The sequence below is a fragment of the Notamacropus eugenii genome, chromosome 6 (genome assembly GCF_028372415.1).
Source record: "Notamacropus eugenii isolate mMacEug1 chromosome 6, mMacEug1.pri_v2, whole genome shotgun sequence".
Classification (NCBI taxonomy): domain Eukaryota; kingdom Metazoa; phylum Chordata; class Mammalia; order Diprotodontia; family Macropodidae; genus Notamacropus; species Notamacropus eugenii.
The window spans coordinates 165026871-165048743 of NC_092877.1; the positions used below are offsets into that span (position 1 = coordinate 165026871).

At 39.6% G+C, this 21873-nt stretch overlaps 1 protein-coding gene across 7 annotated transcripts in view; it reads right to left on the reverse strand.

The window, feature by feature from the left end:
• MARCHF1 (membrane associated ring-CH-type finger 1) overlaps nt 1-21873 on the reverse strand; it is a 663012-nt gene that overhangs the window by 13377 nt on the left and 627762 nt on the right. For all 7 annotated transcript variants that reach the window (XM_072621551.1, XM_072621552.1, XM_072621554.1 and 4 more), the window contains one exon: nt 10197-10344. In XM_072621551.1, coding sequence (XP_072477652.1) covers nt 10197-10344 — 148 coding nt within the window. The remainder of the gene's footprint in view (nt 1-10196; nt 10345-21873) is intronic.

Genomic DNA, 21873 nt, shown 5'->3' on the forward strand with positions numbered 1-21873 from the left:
GATGTATGAGAATACTGGTAGTGGCTTTTCCACATCATTATGACTCTGTTACATTTTCATTACATTTACATTAGCCCTTACGTGTAAGACACTCACATGAACCAATAGGTAGTATTTTGAAAATAGATCTATGTTCCTTTGTGATGCATGAACAGTGATATCCCAGGGACATCCTGGCTGTCCACACTTATTCTTTTTCCCTTATGTGCAGTGATTTCCTCTCCTCTTTTTTAACCCACATAAATAATGCATCATAGCATTCCACCAGAATGTTTGAATTAGGGAAATTGAAGATAAAGGAGGAAGCACAATTGTTTCCAAAATTGGGATTTGGCTAGATAAGATAATCTCAGATGTGCTCATGCCTCATGTAATATAAATTTAATTTTCTTTTCTCACAGAAGAGGGAAAAGCATCTGGGGGCATCATAAAATATTTAATCTAGGAGAAAAAGTTTAGCATGTAACAATTGTTGTTTGATTTTTCATGTAGACTTTGTGAGAGCAGAACAAGGGGTTATACTCAACCATATATTGGGTGGGACAATTTACTTGCCTTCAAATGTTCTTGAAGGAGTTCAAGACTGATTTATTTTAAATTGTTTTGATTTATAAATTACTCTGAAAATGTAGCAAATCCAGTAAAAGTTGACATAGGATGGATTAAGCCAATAACAGCCATGCTAACACTGGTTGTGATTTTGTTGATGTAGATCCTGCCGCCCTTCTTTCGTAGGTGAACTTCATGATTTGTTGTGGTGGAGAGAACTGGGGGGAGGGGGATGGAACACCTTCATTTGAAAGCTATTCCTCTGGGGATAATAAGGATCTATAAACTTAGCTTAGGCTGATTAACAGAGGACACAGACTGTCTTTTGATGGACTTATACTTGAGTTTTCATCATGATAGGAGGCATACTCTTGAAACACCCAGGATCATCACCATGTCACAATGAAGCATTTGAGTGGTGACCCAAAGAAAAAATTAAATTTACCCTTTTTTAATCCAGTTTAAAAGCTGGATTAAAGCTATAGTATAAGGATTTTATTTCTTAAGACTTGAGACCCATTTACAGATCATTCAACCAAGCCATGCCAAGCACTAACGGAGATACAGAATGATAGCCACTGCTTTGCTAGAATTTGTGATTCAATATAACCAAAATATGAAAATAAAAATACAAATGCAAGGGAGTTAGGAAGTACCAAAATTGTTTGGAAACAGTGTGGTACAAAGGTAAGAGGCTAGTTGCAGAGTCAGAAGATATGAAACACCTTTGATCATTCTCAGCCTTGGGTCTCAGTTTTCTCATCTATAACAACAAAGCAGAGTGTAGAAAAAGTTATCTATACTTGGTGCAGTTTGCTTCTCCTCTCTCTCACTCCCCAGCCCTCGGCAGAAGGCTTTCCAATCTCCCCAGATGACTGAATCTACCCTCTCCAGAGTTGTTACTCAATTGCCAAATCCAATAACCTTTCCCATATTTCATCCTTTTGATAAATGAAGTATTTGACATGGTTGGCCATCACCTTCTACAGTCTACATGTTGTAGCTTCTTGGCTACTGCTCTTTCTTTTGTTTCTCCTATAGGACTTTTCTTCTATCTCCTTTGCTGGTTTTTCACAATTGTAGATGTATCCTGTGGTTCTGTCCTGGGCTCCTTTTTTCATATCTCTTCCTGATGACCTCATTAGCTCTTATTACATTTCCATGCAGTTGATTCCCAGATGTATACATCCAACATGCACTCTCATGATCCTTAGACCTACATCAACCAACTACCCTTTGGACAATTCAGACCAAGCTCTGCAGCAGTGATGTCAAACTTGACAGACTGAAAGGATCACTGCAGGCCACCACATATTAACATCTGTGTTGTATTTTTATTTCTTAAATATTTCCCACTTACATTTTAATCAGCTGCGGAAGCACTTGAAAATATTGGGGGCACTGTTTGACAGCTCACCTTTACAAATACCTTAAACTCAACATGTCAAATCATCAATCATTTGTGAAGCACATACTATGTGCCAAACATTGAGGAAATAAGGAAAGACCAAAAAAAAAAAAAGTCTCTACTCTCACAAGAAGCTTTCATTCCAATGTCCAAAACATGCCCTTCTTCCAAACTTTTTTTTTTTTAAATAGTCCTCTTTGGTTCAGAATCTTGCCCTTACCTTTCATGCATACTTGAATTAGGTAAAGTAATTTCCTAATCTAGATATGCTCAATCCTAATTCCCCAGGTCAACCCCCATCACAAGAATTGTCTCAAGGATGTTAAGATCTTATGGTACAGAATGGAATCAGCTGACAAATATATTATTATTTGAAGAAGAGGCACTAATAACTATGGAGCTCAAGAAAGATTTTGCATAGGGCAAAGAGGACAGGAAGAAAAGGTGTGCCTGACACTAAATGCAGGGGGCAGCCTTTGCACAGCTTCGGGTAAAGGATATAGAATGTCCAATTCAGAGAAAAACGAGGTGTTTTTTGGCTGGAACTTAGAGGCATGAAGGTAAGTAATGATAAATATGACGTGATTGGTAGACTAGAGCCAGATTTTCCAGGACTTTAAATGCTGGGTGAAGAGTTTCTAACACCCCTTGTAATTTTTGTGCAGAGACTTTGATTTCAGGAATATCCTCAGGTACCCACATACTACAAGAAAGGTAAATTGAAGCCAAATTATGGAAGATTTAAAATGTTAGATCACAGATCTTGAGCATCAGTGTGATAGAGCAGCATGACCATCCCAGTCAATCAGAAGTCATAAGGTCAAATCTTGACTTTTCCATGAGCTACTTGTATAATAACCTTGTTCACATCCTTTAGCCTTCATTTTCTTCATCAGGAAAAATGAATTCTAAATCCCATGGTCCTATGACTTTATGAAATAGCCAAGAAAGGCCCTTGAGCAAGATATCAGAATTATATAGTAATCCAGCAGCAAAATATACACAATCAGTTGGAGAAAGTCTGTAGTCTGGGAGAACATTTAGGAGATTGGTTACTATCTATAATCATAGAATTTTGGATTTGGAAAAATTTTTCAGAGATCAGTCCAACTTCATTTTACAAATCTTGAAACTGAGGCCCCTAAAGGTAAATTGCCTATGTCACACTGCTAGCACAGGGGTCTTGTCAGGACTAGCACCTGGAATTTACTATCATGCCATATCACATCTTACATTGTCATGTTGAGAGATAGAAGCCTACATTACAACCTAACCTGGTTGTTTTGGTGTTGGTAATGGACAAAATGGAACTATTGTGTCTTTCTAAGCAGGTAAAAATAATAGAAGTCGTACTGTGGTGTTGTGGAAAGAGTCCTAGCTTTGGAATCAGAGGACCTGGGTTTGGAACTCAGCTTTGCTATTCTGGGTCTCAGTTTCCTTCTCTGTAAAAGGAAGGTATCAGACAAAACAGCATCCATGATACCTTCCATCTCCAAGTGCTATGACTACTTTTGGAGTCTTTTTCACATTACTTGCCATCACGTGTACAATGTTCTAACCAACCTGTAGTACCAGCAGCCTCCCACATTCACTAGGATATACCCATACAGACCATAACACAGAATGAACCCCTTCTCTTCACTTCTGCCTTTCGGAATTCTTCCCTTCAAGGTTCAGTTCCAGTACCAGATCTTTTATTTACTCTTCCCTGTTTCTTACAGCTACAAATATTCTATCCCATTTCAACATATAAAGCATAAAATCTGAATCTCCTTTTCTACCTTTGCTCCTAATCTTGAACAAACTGTGTGCCAAAAAAGCAGCATGGAATGATAGGGCTTTTTTTATCCTCGCTAAGTCTGTTTCCTCATTGCTGAAAGAATGTGGGGGCTGGGCTGGATGAGAGGTGTCAGACTGCAGACCATGTGCTGCTCCAGTAAGCAGATTAAAACATAATTGGGACATACTTAACCAAATAAATAAAAATACAATAGAACATGTTATAGGTGGTTTTTTAAGTCAGTGGTTAGTGACCCCCATTTCTGTTTGACACCACTGAACTACATAACCTTCATGCTTCCAGCTCTAAATCTGTGAACTAAATGATTCTTCATGTACTGTCTGCATAACCAGCACTCAACAAAATGCCGTACTTCTTGAAGGCATGGAATATGTAATTATTTTGTAATCCTGGTGCCTAGTTACCTGATTTGCTTTATAAATGGTGAAGTAATTTGTATCCTATGATCCTGAGTGAAAATGGGAGGAAAGAGAAATCAAAGGTAAAGGTTCAATCCTTGAGAACGCTCCCCTGCACCCTCCAAAAAGTTCATTTTGTCAAATAGCATCTGCCCATATTCTGCTGCATTTTTCAGGCCTGGTCCTAACATCTTTCCCTATCTGATACTGTAAGTATAGGAATGGCCATCAGTGGCCTGCTAGGAATAATTCCTGTGTATCACAAGTTTTAAAAACCTATCTAAAGTTTTCCATGCATTGGGCAGACTTCCAGAAGCAGAAGATTCAGTCTAAGCACCAGTGGCCACAGCCATTTGTGAAACCTGATAAGTGTTGTACTTCTCATAGTAACCGAGCCTTGGACAATCATGGGAAGAGAAAAACCTCCCCTTAGATCATTTGTATGTGAGCAGGGGTTTAGGCTCAAACTCTCCCTCACCACAAACCTCTAATATAATTGATCTACATGAAATTGGAGATTAAGCATGTAGGATAAACACCTGGCTGTCTGAAATCCAATCAGGAAGCATTTTCTCTCTGAAACTGGATAGTAACTCACTGGCAGCCAATCAGGGGACCCTAGTCTGGATGCACTGTCCCTACTGCAGTGGGCAGAAATAAGTATTCTGAAACAAAGCTCATAGATCCAGAGAATAAAGGTTAGGCCTGGAAGCTAAAAAGCAAAATAAAAAAGAGGCCATAAAATGGTGAATCCAAATTGGACACTGAAAGATACTGCCATCCACACTCATTTCATTATCCCCTAATGAAATTTTGCCTGTCACCAGGTAGAACTATACAGAGACCATGAAACATCGATCCTTTTTTCCTGGTAGACGTTGCTGAGAGGCGTAAAAGAGGCCTAAATAGATTAATCCTACAGAAGAGGCAGAGATGTCCAAGGGACAAGGAACAGGAAGGTGGAGGCAGGTCTGATCCCTAGAGCATTCAGTGAGCTTTTACCACCTGTGGTGGAACAGCAAGAAAACATACAAGAACTTAAGCTATTAGGAGAAGAGAGGCAGAAAAGGAGAGATGGGCATTTCTTTCAATGAGAAGACACCCCTTAAGCTCTTCTCTATATCAGCAATGCAGACCTAACATAACTCCAACAAACATTTGGTACCCACTGTATGCCGAACACATTACAAGATCCCCACTTTCCTTGGAATTAGTCCAGGGAGACATTGTACATATAAAATAACTACCATAATAATGTAGGAGTACATAAACAGTTGCAAACCTAAGTAGTCTTTGAAATGGGGAGGGAGACAAGGAAGACTTCCTGAAGGAAGCAGCGTTTGAACTGGACTTCAAAAGGGGAACAGGAATTTTACAGATGTTTGGGTAAGGAAATTCTAGACAGTTTATAGGATTGAGTGTGGGTGATTAAATTAAATGAAAAAACATTTATTCAGCATTAGATTACTAGGTATCTGGCACTGTGCTCATTGACAAGGACCCGAATACAAAAGGCAAGGTCATGGGTTTTTCCCCAGTGGGCAACCATTGCACAAGTTTTCTTTTCTGTCTACCAGGAGCCCGGGCCTTCAAGGAGTGGGCATTCTAAAGGAAGAGACTCCCCTTATATGAGAGTCTGAGCCTGAACCTAAGAAGGTTGCTTTGGTTTGGGACATCATAGCAACTGAGACAGCTTTCTAGGAGCAATGGTTATGATGGTATAGTTATGTTTTCTAGATTAGGAGTTTAACAGACAAGGTTTGGGACTGGCTAGATGACAAGGCCTCACTGATCAGTGTATCTCAGTACCTAAGGGTGCCAGGTGGAAAAGCATAGTATTTCAAGGACACCTTAGCTGAAGTGTGGCAGAGAAGACTGAGAGAAGGCTGGGAAGATAGGCTGGTGCTAAATTGTACAAGGTCTTGAATTCTAAACTAAAAGGATTAAATTTTTCATTGGAGTGACATGACAGAAAAAAATCTGGAAAGTGTTAAGACCACCTACCAGTTTTAATAAGCAGGTGGTTGATAGGACAGTGCTTGCTACATAGTAGGTGCTTAAATTGTTGATTGATTGAAATTGCAATAGTTCATGTATGTGGGAGTGAGTGGCTTGGTAACCTCGCTAAGGTGGTTTTACTTTACTGCTAATGGCAGGAAAGAAGAGTGAGCAAAGTAAGAGATGTGATGATGGTGCTTTAAGGTGTTTGCAAAGTGCATCACAGGTATTACCTCCTTTAATCACTCAGCAACCCTGTGAATTTAGATACTTTTATCATCCTCATTTTAGAGATGAGAAAACTGAGGTTGAGAGTCACATAGCTAGTTAGTATCTGAGGTCTTCCTTGGGTTTTCTTGACTCCAGTTTCAGCACTCTATCTATCCACTACTATGCTAAACTGCCTTGGGAAAAGGAGGAAATCAGAAGAATTAAGAGACCAAGCAAATTAATGGTGTTAACACCTACTGCCTGGAAGAAGACAGAATGAAAAGCAGGTCTCAGGAAAACCAGCTTAATTTTGGACAAAACTGAATTGAAGTTGCCCAAAAGGCAGCGGGAGAAGCAAGTGGAGACAACTCAGCAGAGATATCAAATGAGAGGTAAAAACTTGGGAGTTAACGTGCAAATTAGTGATAGGTGAAGCCATGCATGGGAGTGAATGAGATTTCTGAGAAGGAGAGAGTGACCAACACAGAAGAAAGGGTTGAGGAAATCTAGAGGAACATATTTAAAGGATTGGGAGAATGGTGTAGGATTTAGCAAAGAAGACCAGAAAGGAGACATGGAAAAGACAGGAGGTGCGACAAGAGGGATGAGATGAGGGAAAATCCAGAAAGAGGAGGTGACCTACAGTCTCCAATGCTACCTTAAGGACATTAGCCTAATTCAGTTCATTTTAATTCCAGAAACATTACTTTAAGTACTTACTTGCCTCCAGTGTGCAAAGGACAGTGCTAAACCCTGGGGATGCAAAGATGAAAAAAAGCTGACGGTCCGCTGATTTCAAGGAGCTTCCAATACTGAGTATTGATACTGAGCTATCCTGATTGGTAAGCCCTTGCCATCTAGCCAGTCCCAAACACACACATACACACAACACACACACTACATACATATAGTGAGCACCTGGAAGAAAACCCTTGAGAAAATAAAGGCTTCCTCTCCACCTTTTTCTGGGCTAGAGAAGAAACTTGGAGGCCACTGGTAACCTCACACACTATGGTGAGAGAAGTTACCACATCCTGCTGAGGATGAACATGTATTAAGATGTGCTCGATTGGATTCACGGGTGTACTGAGGACCACATTATTATCTTTGGGATGCTGGATTTGTCCTTAGCCAGGGTTGTGCAGAGGTGATACAGTTCTTTTCCCTTTCTCCCTTAATGGAGCATTTTTGGTATGCTCAGAACTGTAAGATACATAAGAAATGAGACACTATTGGCCCTAAAGATCTTGTAGGATAGGCAGGGGAAGAGAGGATCTAGTTATGCAACAAGCAGGGAGTGGTTCCAAGATGGCTGGTTCACCAGCAAGCAGGTAATGCAGGCCTTCCAAACAAAACCAAAATATTTGGAATTCTTCCAATTCATTTTATATAGAATGAGCCTTTAGTGTTATAGGGGTCTCATTTTACAGAGGGAAAAAAATTATTACCAAGTGATTGAGGCAAATCTGGAACCCTAGGGCTTCTGACTTCAAGTCAGCCAAGAATAACACTTTTTCCTAGGTCTAGAGGCTAATGAAGAATTTTCATCCCTGTCTATACCTAAAGTTCATGTGGTGGGATTGGAAAAGTTCATTTTGTTCAGAGAATGATAAGAGTTCACTAGCACTTGCAAAATGCTGCTGTCAGAGCTTTCAGCTCTGAAAGGAGCCACTTTCATTCGCTCAGCACCCAGGCTAGGATATGAACTAGGATGTGTTGCTGCCACCAAGAGGGCAGATTCTGATATTTGTTTTTACTTGCAGAAAAACAAGAAGATAAAACTAATAGTGAGTCTTTGGCGGGGGAGGGGTGTGGATTTAATATTTTTTTCTTCAGAATGGAAACTTATCCTAGGTATGACAAATCTAGGTATACACTGAAAAGTCTCACCATGGAATTCTTTGGGTAATTTTGACTTTCAGACTCACACAAGCTTCCATCTACCCTACCCCAGTATCTGTTCCTTCTGCAGCAAAAGCAGGCTTGGGAGGACAAGGAAACTCAGTCTTGTCTCTATGCTATTGGGAACCTTCAGGAGCAAATGCAAATGCAATGCTTTATAGATGCCCTGCTCCTGACTTGGCTCCTTTTTCTATCTCTTGGTGTCAGTTTATTACAAGGCCTTTAAAAAAAATGTAGAACTTTCCAAGTGCTGGTAAGATTTCTATTTTTATAATTTCCATGCAGCTACAGTAAGGAACTATGGAATTGAAATACTCCATCAGGTTATATAAGAACAGCCTAAAAGATAACAATGGAAGACATACTACTAAGTTATGTCTTGCACTTAAAAAACTAATCTGGCTGTAACAGAATGTTCTCTTAAAATGAGATCCATTATATGAAAGGCACCATGTACAGTGGGAATAATGATGTTATCAGAAAATCTGGGTTCAGATTCCACTTTCAGTGGCCATCACTTGTGTGATCTTGGGTTTAACCTTTCTGAGGCCCAGGTGTCTGTCTTATTGGAGAAGGTTGGAAAGACTCTTCCAACTCTGTCAATCAGAAATACATTTTTCTCATTTTTCTTGCTTAAACACAAGGAGCAAGGGAAAGCACTTAATAAGTCTTAGGCTCAGTTTGCATATCTGTAAAATGGTGATAATAATAATAGCATCCTCTTCCCTGGGTAGTTGCTATGACTTTTAAATGACTGATGTATTTCAAATACTGGTATTATATTATATAGCTGTAATCGGCCCCTGAGATCTCTCCAAAACCTCTCATTTTGCATAAGATGATAGTGAAGCCAGAACTCAAGGTCATAGACTTTTTTAAGCTAGCAGTCCTTTTATTCCAAGGTACATGCCTTTCCCAGAGCTAAAACTGGAAGTAGGCAAGATGAGCAATCTAGTGAGGCACATAATACATAGTGATTCTCTTTGTGCCTCTTTCCAGTTGTAAGGGAACACAGCAAAGTCCTTTGGAGGCTTTGGTTTGGTTATATCAATTAAGAGATCTCTGTTAAGTTTGGAGGAATAATGTCAAAAAAGAGGAGAGTATGTGATGATAAATGTAGATAGCTTTTTAAAGAAATTTGACTAAGAAAGTGAGAAGTTGCAGTGAAGAATTTTAAAGATGGAGAGTTGATTGTGTCTAGTCAATATGAAAGGAACTGGTAGAAAGGAAGAAACTGAAGATGGACTGTGGCTGGAGGAGATGAGAGGGAAGGGAATCCAAGTTAGAAACAGAGGTCTGACCTTGATGAGAAGAGCCACCTCTTCATCAGAGATTAGAAAAAACAAAGAAGGAAACAATTATGTCAAAGAGTTTTAAAATGTAGAGTAGGTGAAATGAGAGAGCTCATGGAAAACTGCTTCTCATTGTCTTATTAAAGTATGAAGAAAAGGTCTTCTGCTGAGAAGAATGGGAAGAGGGAGTGGTGAAGGAGGCATGAAGAGAGAAGAGGAAGGAGTAATCCCCAGAAGACATCACTGGAGTCATGATTTGCCCCTTTATTCATGTACATTGACTATGAGTTCCTTATGTGTGTGCTCTAATCTTCCCTTTGCCAATCTGTGTATTTGTGGGAGAGTGTGCCCTAGGTCTATGGGAGAAATGCTTCCTTGCTTACTATGACATTTCATTAAGTATCTTTGATTTGAACTCCTTGTGTCCTCCAATTTCTAAAGATTATCACATGAGTGAGGGCTCAAGCTGTGACTTTAGGGCAGTGTACACCTTATGTACCATGGTACACCTTGACCCTAGGTAGCCATTCTCAGACAATTGGAAGATACCAGCAGACACTACATATGTGTGTGTGTGTGTGTGTGTGTGTGTGTGTGTGTGGATGGATGAATTTACTAGTTGAGAAAGAAAGCCTTACCATTGTCATTGCCTTGCTTGATTTCCTCAGCAGTCCGATCTATTAACACATACAATGACCACACGACACAGGTGATAGCAATAATGTGGAACGTGACAGAGCAGACTATTTTCCTCCTCTCACTTGTCGTCATCTGTAATTTCTCCCACTGTAATCAGAAGAGAAACAGATGCAAATGAACTGTCAATAAGTCTTACCTTGTTTTCCAACAAGCTTTTCAACCCCTTCAACTGCTAGGTCCTAGACCTTGACATAGTAATCATCCAATTCTTTATTTCCTAACATATTCTTTATAGTTTATAAGACCATAAACCAGCACAATTAAATGTAATTTGGAGATGTTGGAAATAATAAATTAACTGATAAATCATTCACTTCCTTTGTGAGTTATACTCAAGTAATTTCCTTTCTCTGGGCCTCCGTTTCCTCATTTGTAAAATGAGGTTAAGGTCTAGAAATTTGACCATTTCTAGTACTTTATAATGGTGGGTTGTCAAACCATCTTCCTTTGTTCTGGTTAACATCATTTGATACCACTGATGAGTGCTGTCAAACTCAAATAGAAAAAGGGCCACTAAACTGTACGTAAGGATCCTTGCAAGCAACATATTGACTTAGAAAATCATTTATCAACACCACCTGTGTTCTACTGTATTTTTATTTATTTTGTTAAATATTTCCCAGTTACATTTTAATCTGTTTCTGCCCTACTGGCTGTGTATTTGAGACTCCTTGTCTCAAACATTTTTGATCACAACTATTGTGCTGGATTCTATATATATTAATGTTCCATGGGTCCATGATTTTCCTTATGTGAATATTGCCTCCATCAGTGGAGCTCACAGCCTCTGCAACTCTTATGAGTTGCTAAGACTAAACAAATATATTGCTTTCTAAAGAACCCAATAGAGAGCCTCTCTGAACTTGGGTAAGCTGGACCTTAGAAGGCTGTTATCTTTTCTATGACTGAGCCCATATGCAAAGTCTTTACAGTATGGTAGAACCTACTGGAGCTTGGATGGTACAAGCATAGCCCTCATGGCATTCACCTCCATGCCATGATATGGTGCCAGAGGTAGATCTAAGTGGAAGACTAGACTCTCCAACTAACTTCTGTGCTGAAAGAACAATACTCAAGAACTCCATCATTTTAAATGAATAGCCATATAGAATGGAGTGTGATGTTGTGCTCATGTGTGTATAATTTTCAGTTGTGAATCTACTTCTGCCCATAAGAACTTTTCAAAATCTTCACTTTGGGAGAAAAGCAGAGACTGGAGACTTGGGCACCATGTTCTGTTGTCACTTCTACTGTTGTACTTACTTTACTTCAATTGTATAGATGAAGAGGGGCTTTCCCAAAGTCTCACAGGTAATAGAAAACCCAGATTGGTACCTAAGTCTCTTTACTCATTTTTACTCTAACAACATTGCTCAAATTATATTCTGTGGTGATTGGGTCCAAAGTATTCTTCAGGGGAAAAATGCTGCAGTAGAAGATCCTTACTTGGCATGGAAGGAAAACCATTAACGGTTGATCCATATAGATCACAGACAAGCTAATGCAGTGTTAGACTACATTGAGTGGCAAGGTGGCAAGAACAAGGGAAGTGATAATTCTGCTGTACCTTGCCAGGTCGGAATAAATCTTGAGTTTTATGTTTACTTCTGGGTGTCATATTTTAGGAAGGATATGATGAGCTTGAAAGCACCCACCAAGTTGAGAAGTATTTCAAGATGATGCAAAGGTTAGTTGAAGAAACTGGAAATATTTATCCTGAGAAGAACTGGGTGTGAGGTAGATCCTGATAAGTATAAGTATTTCAAAGAAAACTAAATTATCAATATCTAAAATCAAAAATGAAAAAAAAAGTATTTCAAAGGCTGTCATGTGGAAAAGGGATTAGGTTTGTCCTGTTTGACCCCAGAAAGCAGAACAATTGGGAAGAAGTTGCAGAGAGGCAGAAATTCAGTTTCACATAAGAAAAAAAATCTTAAAAACACAAATTCTCTAAAAGCAAAACTGGGCTGCCTCTGGAGACGCTGGGTTCCTCACTACAGACAGATCTTAAAAGCAAAGGCCAGAGGGGGTTTGTTTGAGATATGGGTTGGACTGGATGGTCTCTAAGGCCCCTTCCAATTCAGAAATTGTAGAAGATTCTGCGTGTGGAAAAAAAGGCCTGTTCTAAGAATAGATTAAAAATGGGTTCCTTCCTTTTAAAAAGTGGTCAACCCCTGCTAGTTACCTGGGAATAACAAGTGCTTCCTTTTTTGACACCTATAAATTAGTCAATATTAAATTAACGAGCTTTTGCTACTCTTACTTGAGCCTGTCTCCAAACTCCTTATCACTTCTGCCGCATAGTTTTATTTCTTTTCATCTAGTTTTGGCATCGGTTCATTGTAATCATAATTTTGTAGATCCTGTCAGATAACTAGACTGCGAATTTTACCTTCACCACATGACTTGGGTGTTTCCAGATTTAATCCATATACCCTGCTGTGCTTTAATATCCTGGTTTGGTGCAGAAAAAGTCTCTCATTTTGCCCCCATCCCTTCAGCCCCCCAAACTACGTCAGAGCACATTCAATAAAAGCGTTTTATCTGATTGAAGAAAAAACAGCCTTTAAAAAGCAAGGGCCTCTTCAAACTGAGAAGCAGTTTAATGAGATTACGTAGGATCTTGTTATTGGATTCTCACCTGCCTGGAAACTGGCTGAAACTAGCTGTTATGTCGCAGTCACCAAAAGCAGAACTTAAACGTGAGGCAGGATCGCCGCCTGCTGCACAGTCAGGTCACTGCACACACACGCTTGGTGCAGATTTCATCTGCAGAGTGTCGTCTTTTTGTAAACAAGTGGAGATTTTGCTGCACTGTTCTGTAGATTCATGGATACAAGAACTGAGCCACAGTTTTCAGTCTGTAAGTACTTAGGATTAAAAGACAGAGGGCTCTTTGTTTTCAGAACCCTCTCTACTTTCTCTTGCTGCCTTAAATGGGATGGGGGGTGCTACCCATATTTAGAAAATCCTGACTTGACCCTCAGACCATGATCTCTTATCCCTTTCTCAGGGGCAGCTGGGTGGTGCAGTGATACAGCACCAGTGCAAGAGTCAGGAGGACCTGAGTTCAAATCTCACCTCAGACACTTGAAACTCATTAGCTGTGTGACTTTGAGCAAGTCACTTAACCCCTATTGCCTCATGCTGGGTCATCTCCAGTCATCCTGATGAATATCTGGTCACTGGATTCAGATGGCTCTGGAGGAGAAGGGAGGCTGATGGATGACCTGCACAGCCCTCCCTCACCCAAAACAAAGTCAAGTGCAAGTCATGGCATCATTTCTTCAGCAATGAAGGATGAACACACACATCCCTTTCTCAGTAAAACTGCCTTCATCACTTAACTAAGGTAACAGTGATCTCTTAATTGCCAAATCCAATGGCCTTTCCCAGTTCCCATGCTTGTGTTCCTCTGCTGTACTGTTGACCACTCTCTTTTCCTGGGTAGTCTTCTCTGGTTTTTGTTTTGTTTTTTTTTCTGGTCCTACACTAATTACTCCTGGCTATTCTACCTATATAACTGCTCCCCCTTAGTTTCCTTGGCTAAACTCATGATCCAAGTCATGGCCCCAGTAGTGGATATATTCTAAGGCTGTCCTGTGCACCTTTCTCTGTCTATAGTTCCTCAGTGCTCTCACCTGCCTTGATGTTGCATTTAATTATCACCTCCATACAGATGACTTTCAGGACTATATTTCTACCCCTAGTCTCTTCTCATCTCCACCTCCACTTTACCGATGGCCTATCAGACATTTTGAATGAGATGTTCATAGATATCTCAAACTCCACATATCCAAAACTGAACTCAGAGCTTTTTAGCCAAAACTCAACCCTATTCTGAACTTCCATAATCCCACCAAGGGAAAAACTATCATACTGTTCACCCAGGTTTGTAATACAGGTGCCATCATGTACATCTCATTCTCCCTAACCCCATGTAAACAGTTGGCTACCAAGTTATGCCTTTTCTACCTCTATAGTATCTTGTATCCACCCTAATATAGACCCTCATCATCTTTAACCTAAACTATTGCAGTATCTTTCTAAACTATTACTGTCTTTTCTCTCTTCAATTAATTAGACAGAGAGAAAGAAAGAAACGAAGAAAGAGAAAGAAAACAGCATTTATTGATTGCTATGTGCCAGGAGTAGCTGGGTGTCACAGTGGATAGAATGCTGGATCTGGGCTCAGGAGGACTCATCTTCTTGAGTTCAAATCTGGCCCAAGACACTTATTTGCTCTGTGACTTTGAGCAAGTCACTTAACAGAGTTTGCCTCATATTCCTCATCTGCAAAATGAACAGGAGAAGGAAAAGGCAAACCATTCCAGTATTTCTGTCAAAAAAACCCCAAATGGGGTCATGAAGACTCAGACATGGTGGAAATAACTAAACAACAAAATGTTCCAGACCCTGGGCTAAATGCTAGGCATAGAAATACAAAGGAACAGTTCCTATCTTCAAGGGGCTTATATTTTAATAAGAGAAGTTTATTTTCTAATGGGAAAAGGTAGAAAAGTCTGGAGCAGAGCATAGGTGGCCTGGGCTTTTTATGAAATGATGACCCTGACAAGGACTCATCACAGATCATACATACCATGTCACTCCCCTGCTCAACAAATTCTAGTGGCTCCCTGTTACCTGGAGAATCAAATACAAATTCTTTTGACACTTAAAGACTTTATAACCCAGCTCCAACCTGCCTTTCTAGGCCTTTCTATTCTTCCCATGTAGAACTTGATCTCTCATCTCTGCTTTTGTGCAGGCTGTGCCCTCTGTATAGAGCATGCTCCTTCCTCACCAGTGTCTGAAGAAATTAATTCTTTATTTCAAAACTCAGTTTAGAAGCCACCTCCTACAGTAGGATTAGAATCTTTTCTGGATCCCCTCAGCTGCTCCTGCCATCATCAGAAAAATCACCTTGGGAGTTATTGTCGTAGATGTGTGAGTATGTATAACAGCACATAATACATACATTCTCCCTATAGACTGTAAACTCCTTGAAGGCAAACACTGTTTAAAATTTTGCTTTATCCCCTTAGCACATAGTAGTTGCTTAATAAATACTTCCTGATTAGTGGTTGATTGATCAAACAAAATGAACCAAGGTCAGTTCCAGAACTTCAGATTTGAAAGATAACTGAAAGACTAGAAAGTTTAGAACCAAAATGAGGTTCTGATCTGAGGTTTCCAGATGGAGATCCATGCTTTCACATTTCTGCATCCCCTTTAAATGCATCTTGTGTATTTATCTAATGCCTCCTCACTCTCCATCTCCTTGAAATTGTAATTTGTGGGGAAGGCAATGCTGGCCAGGAAAACAACCCAAACAAAGGTGCCAAAGGAGCATGATACATCTTTGGGTGGCACAGAGTCCCCTGGTTTGGATGAGGCATTGAGAATGTGGAGGAGACTGATAGGAGGCTGCATTGAATGATGGAGGGTATTGAATGCCAGGCAGAGGTTTATGAACTTTATCCAGGCGGCAATAAGGAGTCACTGATAATTTCTTATGCACAGAATGTGACTGGATCTATAAGTAAAAATGGCTATTTTTATAGCATCATGAAGTGGATACATAGAATTTTAGAAATTGTACCAGTGGATTCTGAGAGGGTAGCTTTCCTTTTCTAGCTGAGATGGTAATTAATTCAACACTTATTATGTGCCTTGGACACGTGCTATCAGCACAAGCTGAGAGCTGCTGCGGACCACAGAGCCAACTCTAACATGACCACTTTCTGGTAGAATTGGTCTGACTGTCATTTAGTATAATGTTCTGCAGGGTTGGTCTCCATGGTGACAGGATGATTTCTGTCCTGGGAGGAACCAAGTCCAACCTGCCACTTAGCTTCAGCCACAAAACCAATCAATGCCTATAGCTGAATTAAATTGATAAACTGGATTGGCTGCCTGCAGATGAGGAGAGCTTCCAGGTGAAGTGGATATATTTGAACATGGAATGAGAATTTCAGAGTTAGAAGGTACATCTGAAGTCCTCTGGTCTTATAAAAAGATATAAACTGTTACTGGGGAATCCACTATTCCTAGAGGCAGTCCACTTCCCTTCTGGAGGGCTCTTATTGTTAGAATTTCCCCCCTACTCCCCCTCATCAAGTTTAGATTTCCCTCTTTACAACTTTTACTTGCTGTCCTTAATTACTACTACTAGCATTTATATAGTGCTTACTGTGTGCCAGGCACCATGCTAAACACTTTATTATTGTTATTATCATCATTTCATTTGACCTTCACAACAGCCTGGAAAAGCTATTATTATCCCCATTTTACAGAGGAGGAAACTGAGGAAAACAGGCATTTAATAATATAGCTATTAAATGTCTAAGGCTGGATTTGAACTCAGGTCTTCCTGACTCCAGGCCCAATGCTCTATCTACTGCTCTAACTGAAAATTTTATCCTTCCAGTTATTAGCCCCTAATGGCAGCCCTTCAAAGCAGTTCTCTGCCTTCCCAGTCCCAGTCCACAGTTCTTTTCCAAGTTAACTATGCTCATTTTCTTCAGCTGATCCTCCTCCAAGATGGACGCCAGGTCCTTCATCGTCTCAGCTACTCTCTGAAAATTCATTTGTCAACACATTTCCTAACCTGTAGTGCCCAGAACTGAACAGAACAGAGTCAGGGCAAACTAATATCTACTAAATCAATTCATTCTTTTCACTTTTAAACTGTTTTTTGCTGTTGTGTATATGCAATCATAAACTAATTTTGGGTTTGTCAAGCCCGCCAAGTAGCATTGATTAAGTCCCTGCTATGTGCCAGGCAGTTAGGCATCACAGTAGAAAAAAGGCTGGATCATCTTGAATTCCAATCTGGCTTCGGACACTTACCAGCTGTGTGACCCTGGGAAAGTCACTTGATCCTGTTAGCCTCCGTTTCTTCATTTGTATAATAAGCTGGAGAAGGAAATGGCCAACCACTCCGGTGTCTTTGCCAAGAAAACCCAAATGGGCTCATGAAGAGTCAGATATGACTGAAACAACTGAACAATAACACCAAAAACTTCTCTTACAAGAACACATCTAGTGGTCGACTCTGGGCTCTAGAGTTTAGAAAGGACATTGACATCTAGATGGCTACTGGGTCCCTTCCAACTCTAAAACTGATTTAATTCTATGAAAAAAAGCATTACCATAAAAGTTATTTTTTAATTAAAATAATGATAAAACAATGATCAGCAGCTAGACCACAGTTTTGGTTTGTTTTTTTTAAATTTTTATCTTTTCTCCTTAAGGCGTATGTCTCTCTTTTGGGTCCTTCTACTGATCTAATTAATTAGCATATTATAGTGTCATGCATGCTGTGGGCGTTTAATAAATTCTCATTGAATGGAACCAGCTGCAGGATGATTCATATGCCAACTTCTCCAGTTTCTGAAGTACAGGAACTCATCCATTACATAGGAAGGGATTTTGAGCCCCTCCCCTTCCCAGGGGAAGCAGCTTCTTTGCTTCTGCAGAAGATAATTCAAGATATGGAAAAGGATTGTAGGAGGAGGCTGCTAGATGAATTTTATAATTTTACTCCTAGGCAGGGTACAGACCTTGCAAATTATGTGGCAGTTTTGAAGGGCAAACTACCCTTCTGAGATCATTTAAGTATAATTTTATGTGGAGGCAAGGGGATGGATTGGCTGACCTTCAGAACTTCCTGTAAGTCTTGTTTATTCCACAAAATTTCTGTGAGGGGAGGTGTAACTCTGAATGAACATGACATTCTGAATTGAAAAACTATTTGCAAACAGGGACACAACGACCACTTTTGTCTTAATCTATCCTTCCAATACAGTGGAGACACTTGGGAGCCTGAAGTGAATTTGTCTGAACTATTATTAAGCTTGATTCACTTTTTGCAGTGAAGAATAAACATTCCTTGTAGGAGGAAGGAAACACTTGCTCCTCCCCCGCCCCTCCCCTTCTTTCTTTAAGCTTAGTAGTAGTAGTAACAACAAGCACTTTAAGGTTTACAAATCCCATCTCATCTATCCCCAGGGCAATACTGGGAAGCAGATGCTGTTATCTCCATTTTGCAGAGGAAGAGACTGAGGCAGGAGGAAATTAAGTGATAAAGTAACTTGCCCGGGTCATACACCTGGTAAATATCTTATGCTGAATTTGAATTCAGGAATTTCAGAATCCAGGCTCAGCACTTCTTGGCTGTCAGTTTCTTTACAAATCCAGTGACACAGGTATAATTTAACAATGCCTTGAGGGCCACACCATCTTCTCATTAGGGGTCCTATTTTACCAAAAATTTTGTCCTTATTATTATGTCAATTCTGTCAGTGAAAATCTGTGGAAATTGTTTTCTTTCTTGTAATATAAGTACCTACATAATAGCCTAGATTTGACTAGGCCTAAAATGTCTACAATTTGGTCCTTTACAAGAAAAGTGTTCCAGTTCCACTTATGAACCTAGATGACCCCCAATACTCCTGAGCCTGAACCCGATTAAAATGTAACTGGGAAATATTTAACAAAATAAATAAAAATACAACAAAATGATAATATCATTTTAAAACTTGTCAATATACAGCCTTCAGCCATCCTTACTACTGATTAGTGGCCCCACTTTCTATTTGAGTTTGACATCACTGCCCTAGGGTATCGAAATTCAGAGGGTACTGATAACATATATATTTCCTTCAACAACATGGAAACAAATGAGCTGCACATCTAGTTAGCAAGAATAATTATTTAAAATAGGAAGCTACAAGATATGTAAGTGGGAACACTGTGGCTGCACTCTAAGTGAACTCTTCCCCAGGCCTCCTCTGTTACCCTTACTCTGCCCTCCTGCCCTTCAGCAGCCTTGAAATGTTCAGGAGACTTTGTCTTCACCTCAGAGTCTGAGGATATATTCCCTCATTATACCTTATGTTTTAGAGAACCAGCTACCAAATTAATTTGTCTTTAAAAGCTGATTTTTTTTTTCTTTCAGCAAAGTTTTTTATTGTTATGTTCAATTCTTTTTAACTTTTATTTTTAACACTAATTTTTAACAATTTTGAGTTACAAATTATCTCCCTCCATCCCCTACCCCACCACTTGAGAAGGCAAGCAATGTGATACTCATTTTACAGATCGTCATGCAAAATACATTTCCATATTATCCATTTTTAAAAGTTGATTTGAAAGAATATTTTACGGCTGCTTGACCCAAGGCACATTTTGTGAAGCTTGCCTTCAGTGCTAAAACTGCTAGTTATATATCTGCTAGTATTTATCTACTATGTATCTCTTGAAAGAATGGTTTTAATTCTTCCCTTTTATGAACATAAAATTATTTGTGATTTTTAGACTTGACTTAGCAGAATATGCTGCTGTTTAAGAAGTCAGTCTATTTCTTTGCCTTTTCAGAATATCATATTCCAGATGAAACCATTGGTTTCTTATAAGTATGAAATAAACCTGTATAATTGTCATAGATTTTCCTTGGAAATTGAAGTTCCTCCTCTACTCTTCTTTATTTCAAACAAAATTGCTATTTTCCTTCAGTTTTTTATTACAATTTTGTTTCAGTGAGGTATTTTTTTGTTGACGTTTAATGAATTTTCTCAATCTATGCTAAGCCATCTGCTTCCCCTTTTTCTGTTCACTTTTTATACATGATTTTTTTATAGCATAGTATTTTCTTTTTATAATGCTGTTTTGGAAAACTTAATCTCTCTAATCATCCTGTCTTTTAAATTCAGTGTTTTGGTTTGCTAGGGTTCTAATGCCATCTTCCAATTTTGGCTTTGTTGTTGGTTTTCCATATTTTTCTTTTGGCGTTTTTGCATTTCAGTTCTGTTGTTCTCTTTTTCAGAGAATCTATTGTTATTCAGAGTCCCTATTTTTGGTTCAAAGTTCTATGATGTTTGGTTAGATTTACGGATTTCTCCCTTAAGAGCTTCAGTTTCTATGTTTTAAAAAAAATACATATTTTCCACTCAATTCTTTGGTGGTCCTTCTCACCTGCCATTGTTCCATGGCCATTTTCACTGGACCTTGTGGAATTTGTTTTGATATTTCTGCCTTCCTAAGAGGATTTTTGACTCAATCCCCCTTTTCCACCATGATGGTAACTTTTCCTCCTACTGAATGTTTCTTGTCTCTTCCCTGGTCAACTTTCATCTGCCTTTATTGTCCCTGCTGATTTTTCTATGGTATGCATGCTGAAAATGTGCTTCGTTATGGCCAATCCTTTCCCTCTGAAAATCCGTCTCTACAGTGCCCCTTCCATTAGCACTGGCTGCCTCTTCTCTGTTCTCTAAGACCATCAGGATTGGAGGAGGTGAGACATTGTATGTCTCGTAATTACTTAGGACAGTGCTCCAATTCAAGACTGCAAGTGGCCGTTACTGTTGGGGTTGTTCTCCACCTCTACACCTGTCCTATCCTAGGCTCCACATTCCTTTAAATAACTACTTTCAGTTAGTAGGCCAATGATTCCCAGGGTCAAGAAGTTAGGAGGGTCTTCCAGGATACTGTGGAGAGAAATGTCTTAAGAAACATTTCCATGATAGTTTCTTCTTTACCTTGTTTTCACTCCTTCTACTAGTTACTTCATCCTTTCTGTGTCAACTTCCTTTTCCCAGGCCAGCACAAGAATTATGGGAGAGAAGATCCTCAGGATGAGAGAACTGAAGCACCTTGGTAGACTGTCAAAGGGGTTAATTTCAAAGATGTTGGCAGCTAGTCAGTGCAGTGGGTTGAACTGTAGGCCTGGGGTCAAGAAGACCTCAAATCTGGCCTCAGAAGTTTACTAGCTGTGTGACCTCAGGCACACAACCTCTTTCTGCCTCTGTAAAAATGGGTATAATAATGGTGTCTACTTCCTAGGACTGTTGTACGATAAAATGAGAATTGTAAAGTACCTAGCACATAGCAAGTACTTCACAAATGCTTGGGGGAAGGGGAGGATTCCCAGATCCCTTAAATTTGCTGCAGCCCTGTAGGACATAGGGTTGCCCTGGGCCAGTGAGATGGACATGAAAGAAAGGGGGCAGAAGGGGAATATCAGGAGCAAATGGCAGACAAGTTCACATTCAATTATTTTTTTCTTATAGTATTTAAGTAGTTTTTGTACTTTTGTATTGTTTAAATTTAAAATTAAAAATATAAAGATAAAAAAAGTTACCTTGTGGTGATTCTTTCACTTTTCCCTCTTCCTATGATTGCTGGGCTTTTTTCAGCTGTATTATCGTGGGTGGGGGTGATGGGGTACTTGGGTACATGTGCTTGAGCCCCAATTCTAAAATCACATTTCTCCCTAGCCTCAAAACACTATCTCAGACAGTTTCTCTCCAGCCCAAGGAAACAGCTTGCCCTAGCAACAACCTTTATCTCCCTTCCTGCTACAGTACCCAGCTGCACCTATAGAATTTATTGGTTTGAACCAGTTGTGTACTGGCTGTGTACTGAGTCATAATGACATTTCCTACTCACTGACCAATCATACGTATCCCAGACTTAGACATACGTATACTCCCTTACATTTATCTTGTCTAACAAGACATTGATGAGACCAGCCTGGTATTCTTTAGTCAGTCCTGACTGTTAGTTGACTTAGTGATGTTTCAGGCCTAAAACTACACCTCCATATAGCCCCCT